The 12,421-nt window shown below is 40.7% G+C and overlaps 1 protein-coding gene across 1 annotated transcript; it reads right to left on the reverse strand.

Annotated features, from left to right (window-relative positions):
- Window positions 1-1,080: 1,080 nt before the first annotated feature.
- LOC136697973 (cytochrome P450 2J4-like) lies at window positions 1,081-6,626 on the reverse strand. Its single transcript, XM_066673341.1, has 9 exons — window positions 6,411-6,626; window positions 6,170-6,332; window positions 5,516-5,665; window positions 4,784-4,944; window positions 4,411-4,587; window positions 3,523-3,661; window positions 2,746-2,933; window positions 1,740-1,881; window positions 1,081-1,256 (listed from the first exon to the last, which is right to left on the reverse strand). The coding sequence occupies exons 1-9, from the start codon at window positions 6,624-6,626 to the stop codon at window positions 1,081-1,083; spliced, it is 1,512 nt and encodes a 503-aa protein (XP_066529438.1).
- Between the last annotated feature and the right edge of the window lie 5,795 nt (window positions 6,627-12,421).

The following is a 12,421-nucleotide window of genomic DNA, read 5'->3' on the forward strand; positions in this document are numbered from 1 at the left end:
ATGGAGCTAAATTCAGATCTTAACATGTCATATCATATCTTAATAGAAAGGGTATTTTACAGAGGGAAATTTCAGGACAACCCCAGTGTCCTAACAGCTGCTGGAACTATCAATCAGGAGGCTACAGGGTAATTGATATATATTTTGTAGTTGTTACACACAGAAAATAATTACTGTCAAGCATGAACATATTGCAAATTCGCAGTCAAAATATTTTTTGTGAAGTGGTCACCTCTAAATGTAAACAGTGCTGTGCTTACTGTACTATGAGTTCAATGGACGTATGAATAAAACTTTTATGAAAGCTGTGTTTTCAGTGGCTTTTGATGACCACCATGCTTCACATCATATGTTCACTCTGTCATAGAGCGTAGGTATTCAAACTGATTCCTCTGACTTCCAGTTATTTGGAAATCAAGCCCCTAGAATCTCCTAGAATCACTGGGCACAAGGCAGGAACATAGTCCATCACATAGCATCACTCCCTGACTCACCTGTAGACACTTTAGTACAGCCAATCCACCTACCAGTCGTGGGGGGAAAACCACACAGTCACAGAGCACACCAAACCCGTCATGGACAGTGACTTCAGGTGGGGTTGGAAGCCACAATCCCGAGATGCTGGCAGCACTGTGCCGCACTATTAAAGGAACACTAGGTAAGGTTTGTTATTTTGGCTCCTGCGCTCCCCTGCACTGTCCTGAAATTAAGAGAGGGGGTGGTTTCCTAGTTACATAGTGTGGTTTCTGTAGTGCTGAGAACAGAGTAGCAATAACAGAGACTATATACTCTCTAGTGAAGCATCATTATGATTATGAAGCTGTAATTTCTTTTACCAGTCATCCATCAAGTTGTGATCTCATTACAAATATATATACACTCATATAAATATATACACTCATACCATCAACCACAGGGGTGTGTCCAAGCTGCTGTAGGCTAAATAGACAGAAACACATTTCCTTGGCATCACAAAAAGTAGGGGCACTTTATGCAGCAAAATTTTATTTACTTTTTTTTTTTCCCCCTCATTTAGTTTGTATTGAAATAAGTGTCTAACGTCGGTCCCTCAGTTGAGCTTCAGCGGGGCATAGCACAGATCTGGAAGGATTTGGGGGCTGAGGTGATGTGTACTGTACCCTCTAACACCAAAGTCTGCCCCTCAGGGGCAAGAAAATTGAAGCTCTGCATCATGCAGGTGAAGAAGAGGAAGAACTCCATGTACGCCATCTGTTCCCCTGGACAGGTGCGTTTACCTGCACAAAAACACAACAAACAGTCCATTGGAAATTTTACCCAAGCAATATTTTACACTGTTCCCTCAACATCTAAAAACATATTAGCAATTTATTGTCCTTTTAATAATTTACAAATAAAATTTAGAAGCAGAGTGGTGACTTTTGACCATGAGACATATTCTGTTCAGGGGTCTTAATGAAATGTGTGTGATATGCTTTGGTCAAAACACCACACGGTCCACAACAGCGTTCTCACCCTGTCTATATGGCCCCATTTAGAGCAGATGGGCTCAGGGTCTGTTCCTTTAAATGATAATGATCTGCGCTGTTCATCTTGAGGTGAGGAGGCAGGACAATCTACTTAAATGTTGCTTAAAATAAAGGCAGTAAACCAAACATGAGATCTGGTTATTCTTTGTTTGTTTGTTTATTTCCTTCATGAGAATGGAGCACATTAAATATTTCCAGTGCTGATTTTCATATGAAAAGGTTCAACTTTACCGACGGAAAAGGGGATAAAACTTTCTTTCTTCAGAAATCTGCCGTTTTCATCTAGGAAGTGTCCAGGGTTGAACTGGTCTGGTGTGCTGAACTCATTCTTGTCCTGCATGATGGGCCTCAGCAAGGGGAACACGGTAACCCCCTACAATTGGTGAGAAAGAAAAGCTTAAAAAGATGTCAAACAAAAACATTGCATCTCCAAATATAGTCTGCCATAATCCAGACTATAGGTTTATTAATGTATCATTTGCACTGTGTATAAAGTAAATAAATATGATTCACAGTAAAAACTAATAAATTATATTTTCATATTTATATTGAGAAATGCAAAAATGATATGTCAATAACTTAGCATTTCAATAAAATTACTAAAACTACCAAACACATTGTTTTATTGTATAAAAACTTTGAGTAAAAAAATATATAATTTATATATATTGTATATTTTACATCCATATATTTATGTATAAATACAGTTTTATTAAAAGCATCTCTATGTGTTTGATTTCTAACATTGGTAGCAATGTTTATGTCTAAGGAACAATATGTGGCAAGTCATTTCCAGAGGATTGGAGAAGGACATTTCTCAGGCTCCATCCACTTTCCATGAATTTCCAGAAAACCTGGGAAATCCCCCCCCACCAAGTAATAAAACTTTCTAACACTAATCTGTAACATGGTGCCTGTCTGTGAACTCTATATAACATTTGTCGCGATGAAGCATCTCAAATCTGCGTAACAAATTCATGTAGCTCATACATTTATGAGAATTCAGGAACTGTGCAATGGCTCTGATTATCACTTCCCTTTGAGTCAATAGCTTTTCTCAATCCAGGGAAACATAGCTTGATTAATGAAATATGCAATTATTTGTCATTTTACACTAAGACTACGTGTCTTCTTCATTTAACATCCCCCGCCCCCACACACACACAGTTTCAGAATCTTAGTTAGGAATGAGACATCCAGGGACTGTGTTATCTCAGATTAAGATGAATTATCTCACTTTAGGAATGAGATATCCAGCGACTGTGGTGTCCCTGCTGGCGACTCTGGGAGGAGTGATGTTGAGAGCATTGGCAGCCCTCATGACCTCGTGGATGACGGCATAAGTGAAAGGCATATGTGGCCGGTCAGTCATTGATGGCTGTCGAACTCGTCCAATGACCTGGTCGATCTCAGCATGGACCTTGTCTGTAGGTGTCAACAACAAGAGTTGTGATATTTAATAAAAAACACATTTCTTTATATAAAATGTATGCACTGATCAGCTGATACTGCATCCATTATTCATTCTCTGCTCCACCACACAGGTGCATATTGTACTACTACACTGACATACTGGAGTCCACCTGTTGCTCTGCATACTTTGCTAGCCCCCTTTTATCCTGTTCTTCAACAGTCAGGACAACACAGAGTAGGTATGTTTTTGGGTGATGGATCATACACTGATGTGGTGGTGGTGGTGCATTAGTGTGTGCTGGCTGGTGCGAGTGGATCAGACACAGCAGTGCTGCTAGAGTTTAGTTCAGTTTAAGATAATATTTTTCCTAAGTTATAATCCAGAAAAAGAGTGTGATTTCTTTTTATCCAGTGGTTTTCTAAGAGGGATTACTCAGTGTTTAGTCTGATTTGGAAATTCATCTTAGAGATGGTTAGATGGAGGAGCGTTATGTGGATTGCGTCGGTAAGTTAATACAATCCTGAGTTTCGATGTCATTGAACAAATTACATGAACAAGTTTTATAAGGTTAAGCAATGGTTAAAGGCACTGCAGTCCTACCTTGCATTTCAGGATATTTGGCCATGTAGAGCATGCTCCATAAAAGTGTGTTGGAGGTTGTTTCGGTTCCAGCTGCAAACAGATCCACTACACAGTACACCAGGTTCTCCTCAGTGAACTTAGCCTTGCTGTCTTTACACTGGAAAATGAAGTGTGTTAACGTTTTGCAGGAACACACACCCAAAAAAAATCTAATTTACTTGTCTTTCCCTAAAGTTCTCATGAATTTATTGGTAAAATGTAAAATATTTTCTGGGTGGTTTGTTATAAAACTTCAGGGTGCTGAATGTAATCCAAAGTGGAAATGATTACAGATTACACGGCCTGTCACCACCTCTGTAAAATAGTTTCTCTCTTTGGTGAGCCACCTCCATTAAGCCTTTAAGGGCTTGGGCCACACTCTCCAGTCAACCTTTTTCTATCAAGCATTCTTTAATCACTTTTGGTGCTTTGCCACTGCGTGGGATCGTCTCAAATCGGGCTTGACACGGCTCACTTTTAGCTGGTCACAGTTCTCACAGATCAGGTTTCCTTGTCGCACGTTTAGCTTTCACTGGAGATTTTTGTTGGCCACCGACCCAAGTATAGTTTCAACCTCTTCAAAACATCTTGAGGGAATGTTACGAGCTGCTGTTCTGAGTCGGATAAAAACAGCTCTCCAGCCAATCAGAGCTGTGCAGGGTTTACACATCACCATTTAGTACCTATTAGGCTTGGTTGGAACCATAACCAAGCAGGGACTGAAAAAGTACCTGGTTTCAGAGACCAGGACCAAATTTGGCCAATGGAAAAACAAAAGAGCCAAGCTGAGTCAAGTAGGTTCCATGCAGTAGAAAAGTGCCATTTGTTAACATGCTACATGATTGAGTATATTATGTCAAGTAGCACCTTCTGGATTTCCTCCAGGTAGCAGTCGATGTAGTCTCTGGGGTTGTCTGTGTGTCTGTCCTGCTTGTGCCTCTGGATCTCCTCCTGGATGAATTGTTTAATTTTGGAGAGGCTGGAGAAAGCCCTCTGGTGTTTACCAGGCATCCAGGACATGATGGCAGGGAGCTGGTTGTACAGCTGCACAGACAGAAAGAGCAGCTTTTTATCTTTATATTCAGTAGAGTCAAGGTAATGTGACAAAACATACTGATAAAGCAATTAGATATGACAATTAGCTAATTGCTTGTCCGATCCATTTGTGTAGAGCAAGTCATAAACCAGCAGAAGATTGATAAGCTAACAGCTGTTGTGCAAGTCTTCTTAGACCTCTTACCTGACCCCAGAAATTTGCTGGCAGCTGGACGACATCATCTAAAAAGAGCAGGATTTGATGGAAATTGTGGTCATCATACTCAAAGCGGTGTCCAAACACCAGGCTACAGATTATATTGGCTACTGCGTTGGTCACGACACAGTCAGGATCAAAGGGCAAACCTGTCAGAGATAGTAAGCACCAGACTATATTTACATTCTCCCAAGGTCTAATCATTTAGTCCAATATAGAAACTAGACAAACCCAATTCATTTACTAGAGTGCTATAAAAGACAATTACCATCCTGTTACTGAACACTGCACTCGGGATAAACACCTCTGTATTTGTGTACTGCATTGTGTTGTTTTGGTGCCTCTGTTTGAGATGTACTATGGCCCCCTATTGGACTGGTGAGATAATGCAGGCGTTATAGTATTTGTTTGAAAGGACGGACTTTACTTGGTATTTTTTTCTTTTTTTGTGGGTTGGTGGGCACTAGATACACACTTGTAAATTTTTTTTTATTATTTTTTTGGTAATATGTCCCCTAATTGTTTTCTTGTGTACAAACTTCGTTTTATCCCACTGGCAGATCATTTGACTTGTTTCAAGCAATGAGACTTACAAGAACCAGAAGTATCTACCAATGAAAATAAGCTAAATTTTCAGCTACAATCTTAGGCAACATGTAAAACTGACTTCAAATTAGATGCAATTTGTATAGTAGTCAGCACAGTAAGTTGACTGCAAACCTCGTTGTGTGTGCATAGCTTCACAGAGATAGCGGCTCTCCTGCAGAATGGATTCCTCCAGGGTTTTCTTCCCGACTCCAAAGTGCTTGAGCACAGTAAGAGCAAAGCGTCGCTGCTGGTTCCACGCATGTCCACTGGAGGAAATCAAACCTGTAAGCCAAATAAAAAACAAAACAAACAATGAGAATCCTCCATTATAAGATGTGATGGACCCAACAAACTTTTTGTAGAGTTTGTTGGTCTAAAGGTGTCTGAGGTCCAGAACTGCTCTCACCATCCTGACTGTAGCTTATTAAGCCCTAATTCTGTTCATCAGTTATTACATTTATGGCAATTGACAGACGTTCTCATACACAATTTTAATCATGTTACAGGCCTGAAAGCACTGTAGGAAGTCTTTTCCAAAGACTCATGTTGGCAAAGCATGGTGTTCCAGTCCGAGCTGGATATCAAACTCCTGCTGTGTGGAGTGTAGTGGAGGGCGCCACCAACAAGCTCTTATAAACTTGAATTCAGGAAATTGTTTTATGCTGAGGAATTACTGAATGTTGTTTATTCAGTCAAACTGCTGAAAATCAGTTTCTGACTATGACAATTGTATTAATTTCCCACTCCATATTCTCATGTCAATCCTGGCCATTGTAGTGTATTTACCCAGTCCTTTGGACAATTTGTCATTCAGAGGGAAGTGCGCCCGGTCAGCGAAGATGTCTGCCTGTTCCACAAAGGCTTCCTTGAAGCTCTTATAGCCAGAGAGCAGAATACAGGTCTGTTTTGCAAGGTAAAATGTGGTCACATCTCCGTACTTTTCATACATCTGCAAAAAATATATTCATATAATAAATATTTTATATAATAAATTAGTAAATGAAGCTACTGTAGGTTGGAGACTTACCTTAGAAAAGGACACAACAGGACGGCGGAAGTCGAGGCTCAGCACGTTCCCAACAATCGGCAGTGGAAAGGGACCAGGAGCAATGTTTTTGGGCCGATCATCACTCAGGTATTTCATCAATTTCAACAGCAATAGAGCACTCAGACATACCAGAACTCCCTTCACAGTGAAGAACTGGCCAGTGGCAATCAATAGCATGCTGATAGGAAACACCATGATTTCCCTGCTGACTGGAAAAAAACCCTTATCACCAATTAAAGTTTACAGCTAATAAAGATAATTTCTCATTGTTAACAATTAACCAACATCTACAAGGTGAGATAAACTCAGCAGACTGACAGAAGGACCAAACTGGAAGCTCATGATCATGAAGTTGCTTTGACTCTAATTCACAGTTTGTTTCTGAGATCATAACCCCTGTTATCTGTGACTCCCACCCAAACAGAATAAGGCTGTGCTTTCTTGGACGTCAGTGGGGACTGATGTTGATGTACACACATTTGTATTATTTAATAGAGGTAGTAGCAATGGTAATCACGAGTTCTCACACAAGTTTAATAAACCTACTGCCACAGAATTAACACTAATGACAGAATTTTGCATGAGTGTGGCAAGACAACTGAGGGTTAATGACCTCCCCCCAGCCTCTCTAAGTAGCAGGATGGATACTGTAAATTCAGGATGGCCACATAAATTTAGCCTAAAACCATCTAGATTGTCCTTTAGTTTTTTTAAACACAGACTTACTCCATTTTTTATATATATTGAACATTTTCAGTTTAGCCTGACCCAGACAGCGAGAGTGTATCGATCCACTGTTTTAAAAGCTGGGCACACTGAGACTTTAATTCTGGAAAAATGTACTAATACAATTATAACAAACAACTGTGAGAGACACAATAATGAGTAGGCTTGTTATAAAATGAGGGAAAAATCAGTAAATCTGACTGAAACATGCTCAAATGTGGCATTTTGTCAAACGACCGGTGTTTAGCTCAGAAAAAGCTGTGAATAATGCCTAATGAACCGCCATCTTTGCCCTCAGGGGAGCAACTGTGGTTCGCTGTCTGCTTCTCGAAAGATTTAAAATACACATCTGATGTTTTAATTTGGGAATTTCTTAAAGTATGGAGAAAACCATAAATCTAGAAGCTTCCTGAAGCCTGTGGGTTGTTTTCGTTATTTTATTGATCACCAGTCTCATGTTCTATGTACTAAATGAGAAATATGTTTCAGGGTTGTCAAAGTTACAGCTCTGAAAATAAACAAAGTAATTAGCTTTCCTTTAATGATATTAATATATTTTCGCGCTCTGTTACATCGAGAGGCGATCTGAAGCCCAGAAACAAGTCACTACGTGATACCTCCTCCAGGGGGCGCCCGCGGTCCTGTGTTTATACGTTTTAAACAGTGGGGAGAGATTCTACTTTCCCGAGGCACTGTGTCTACATCAGAATGATGTGAAACGCCTGACAGCTTTGAGAACACAACACAGTCTAGACGTGTGTGATTATGTGTAAACTCTACTGGATCAGACATTTATCTGGTTTTAAAAGGAAATATAAGTTAGTTTTGTCGAGGGTTGTTCCACCAAAAAATCTATTAATTAAGATCATGTTTTTTTTTCAATGAAAACAACTCTAATAGATTTTCTTAGGGTGATTATCACCTGGATATTCCAGCTTCATATGAACACATTTAGGTTCGATTTAAGGCTGTTGTGTTAAAAATATGAAATAGTTTCACAAGTAAACAGGCTTTGACCTCACCTTGTGACATTAAGCATCAAAAGGAGGGGAAAAACACTTATTTAGTATATTATTTATTTATTTTCCAGGTCAGTTGCAGACAAACATTTAAAATCTGACCAGAGCATTCAAACTTGCAGTGAAACTTTGCTGAGACTGCCACTACAAACCAAAACTTGAAAACAAGGTACTAGTGATCATGTAAATACTTATAATAAATAATTCATTATTTATCTTTAGCAGTTTTCTTTTCTCACAGCTCATGAGCCTGGTATTAATTTAATACTGAAAGAGCCTTACCTGAGTTCTGCTGGTGGAGGTCGAAACACACCAGAGCTGAGTTTCAGTGCAAAGTGTGACAGGGCTTCTTTTTCTGAAGGCATTTATAGCTTGGAGGTGTTTGATTTTTATGAGGCCCTATATGATTGGTCCACCACGTGATCATGCTATGAAATTACATTGTGGACGTCTGGCAGTGCTAATGTGCTGTAAACTGTGGGTTATTTATTGATTTGTTTGTTAGTTTGGGTGTGTTGGGGGGAGCGTGTCCTGAAGACTGAGACTCCAGAGCTGTAAAGCATTGAAGACTGATCTCGTGCTGGTGAGAGAGGACCAGGAATGGGGTGGCAGCAGTGATGCTGGGAGGGGAAATAATTGGAAAGGCTTGTGAGAAAGACATGCGGGGAGTGTGACTTAGAGGGTTCCTAGCCCTGTTTTAATTCATTTGTGGTTGATAACAATCTCCACGCTGCAGGATATCACTGGGAGTGTGACTCTTAATAATGGATTTAAATGTCCTAAGGACAACAGGAAGAGTGTCATGAAGCTTCAACTTTGACATGTAGCCATTAGTTTTACATAATATCTTACATAATATGTTCTTTTTGGCTTATTGCAGTGGTTCCCAAACCATTTCTACAATATACCCCTATTGTAGATGAGACTATTTCCAAGCTTCCCCACTCCCAACACATCAGACGCCACTGGAATGAATTGTAAACATTGTAATTCATACAAAACTGCACTTTCTTGTGAAACAAACAAAAGAAGTGACAAATCAGCACACACACACACACACACACACACACACACACACACACACAAACACATACACACACACACACCAAAAATAGCTCTGCATTCCCCCATACTTTGGGTCTAATGTTAGTGAGTCTTTCAGGAAGGTGGCAGCTGTGGGTCCAGGGCGTCAGGACCTCATGGTCCAGTGTGCAGTCCCCCATCTGTGGGGAGTTTGGTGTGTTTTCACTGTGTCTTGCATGGGTTTCCTCTGGGTGTTTGGGCTTCTTCCATGTTTAATGTACAAACACAAACAGCAACGATTTCACATCAGCTAGAATCTCATAGTACAGTATATAAACACATAGTGAACTCATTTTTTAACAGCAGCATGGCTGAGCACACCATGATGGTTTTGAAAGTCAGGTCTCATGAAATTAACATTGGGAGGGAACCATTTAAACCTGTTTTTTATTCTCCCTGGGCTCTATTTTGAAATGAACTTGAGAAGTTCCACATCTTTTCCCACGGAGCTACTCCAGTTCTTCGATGTCTTCATGAATACGCATTTTGTTTTGCACACAGCGTTAATTACGTCTAATATCCATTTATTACGTTCCCGATTTCTTTCTATGAAATTCACATTAATGGAGTCACCACAGTGCTGTGTTTCCTCATCTCATGTTTGGAACATCATCTATCCACCAATTTCCAATTTCCTGAACCTGTTGAAAGTGAGCTCTATATGCTTTCTGGAAAATTCTTCCATGCTTTCCAAAGGACGGCATTTTTAACACACTGTTTTTAATCCATTTTGTTTGCTCATAAAATTTTGAATAACAGTAACAAAGTTTCCCAGAAACGACAGTTGGTGGGAATGCCACATGGGTTGAGTACGGGGTACAATTTGGTACAAGTACGCAAAAATAAAAAAGATAAACCAAACCACATGTTGGATAATACATTGATATATGAATAAATAATGGTGTAAAGCTCTGTTTCGTTCTCAAGAATCATAATGTACATTTAGTGAAGAAAATGTACTGTGGGGTATGTGAGGTCACTGTGCCTTGCTGTTGCTCTTGGTGGTATTTTGTTGTTTACTCTGTCTTTAACAGGCTCCGTCACACAGACTAGACAGAGAAATGGATTGCTCACAGTATTTCCCACATAAAGGCCTGTTATGCTGCTGAAAATCTTATTTGAAATGGTTTAAACCCAAGCGGTAATCCCAGGAAACGTAACAAGGAGTCGTACCTCTTCACTGTGTTATTACGTAACTGTGTTTGATGCAGATTAAATAAAGAGATGAAAAAATAGGGGACGGAAAATGGTTCCTGGGAACAGCAGCATGTTGCTGAATGGTGGTCCTCTTGTGAATGAATCAAATTACATTTAGTTTTTACACTTAACATTATAGCTCCAGTGGCTTCAGCTTTGAAGTTTAGATGAGAAGGATCCAGAAAGAGAAGAACAGAGCCCTGTACATTTTCCTTGCGCATGAAAACAGTGGTACCATGTGACATATTCAACCAATGTGAAAGGACCCATTGATTATTATGTAATATAATATAATATAATGTAATGTAATATAATATAGGTAGCAAGGTGGCGCAGTAGGTTGCTCCATCTCCAGGGATCTGGAGGTTGTGGGTTCGAGTTCTGTTCCAGGTGACTATCTGTGAGGAGTGTGGTGTGTTTTCCCTGTGTCTGCGTGGGTTTTCTCCGGGTGACTGTCTGTGAGGAGTGTGGTGTGTTCTCCCTGTGTCCGCGTGGGTTTCCTCCGGGTGACTATCTGTGAGGAGTGTGGTGTGTTGTCCCTGTGTCCGCGTGGGTTTCCTCCGGGTGACTGTCTGTGAGGAGTGTGGTGTGTTCTCCCTGTGTCTACGTGGGTTTCCTCCGGGTGACTGTCTGTGAGGAGTGTGGTGTGTTGTCCCTGTGTCCGCGTGGGTTTCCTCCGGGTGACTGTCTGTGAGGAGTGTGGTGTGTTCTCCCTGTGTCTGCATGGGTTTCCTCCGGGTGACTGTCTGTGAGGAGTGTGGTGTGTTCTCCCTGTGTCCGCGTGGGTTTCCTCCGGGTGACTGTCTATGAGGAGTGTGGTGTGTTCTCCCTGTGTCCGCGTGGGTTTCCTCCGGGTGCTCCGGTTTCCTCCCATGCTCCAAAAACACGCGTTGGTAGGTGGATTGGAGACTGAAAAGTGTCTGTAGGTGTGAGTGTGTGAGTGAATCTGTGAGTGGGTGTCGCCCTGTGAAGGAATGGCACCCCTTCTAGGATGTGTTCCTGCCTTGTGTCCAGTGATTCCGGATAGGCTCCAGACCCACCCCGACCCTGTCACTGCAGCGTTGAGAATGATCCATCACCACATCATACCTGCTCTCTGGGGGTCCTGACCATCGAAGAACAGAGTGAAATGGGGGTAAGAATGTGTGCAGAGCACACTGTGTGTGTGTGTGTGTGTCTGTGTGTGTGTGTGTGTGTGTGTGTGTGTGTGTCTGTGTGTGTCTGTGTGTGTCTGTGTGTGTGTGTCTGTGTGTGTCTGTGTGTGTGTGTGTGGGTGTGGGTGTCTATTTTAGTATTTTAGGGCATGTTTTCATATTTAGCAACTTTTCAGCATCATCTTAAAGAAAAAAAAAGGAAGAAAGAAAGTTTCCAAATCCCAATGTTGTAGAAGCTCATTTGTGGCACTTAACATAGCCACGGGAAAAGTCAGAAAAATATTTTAGCATTTCACAATGATTACGTTTCACATAATAACGAGACAGTTACTGATAATTATGAATAAACATCTCATAATAATAGCTCAGAAGAGTAACTCATTGTGATCTACTACATGGTGACATTCTTTTTTTGTTGAACCATGATTCTCAGGTTCTTCTCAACAGCCTCCACTACGGAGAGAGAGAGAGAGAGAGAGAGAGAGAGAGAGAGAGAGAGAGAGAGAGAGAGAGAGAGAGAGAGAGAGAGAGAGATCTATGAAAAGTACTGTGACGTTCGAGATGAAGTGCAAGTGAGGTTACTAAACCACTTTTTCCTACAAGTATTTTGTTGTTTATTCCTAATGAACAGGCTCTGTCACAAAGCAGATGGAAAAATGGATTTCTCACTGTATTTACACAGAAAGGTCATGTGTTTCACTGTTAAAACATTGACCTTAAAAGGTTTAAACTTCAGTCATGATCCAAGGAAAAGTGTCGGACACTTTATCATTACATTCGTTCTTTTCCTACGTTTCTCTTAATGGTGTGT

Source organism: Hoplias malabaricus, chromosome 5 (assembly GCF_029633855.1).
Source record: "Hoplias malabaricus isolate fHopMal1 chromosome 5, fHopMal1.hap1, whole genome shotgun sequence".
Lineage (NCBI taxonomy): Eukaryota > Metazoa > Chordata > Actinopteri > Characiformes > Erythrinidae > Hoplias > Hoplias malabaricus.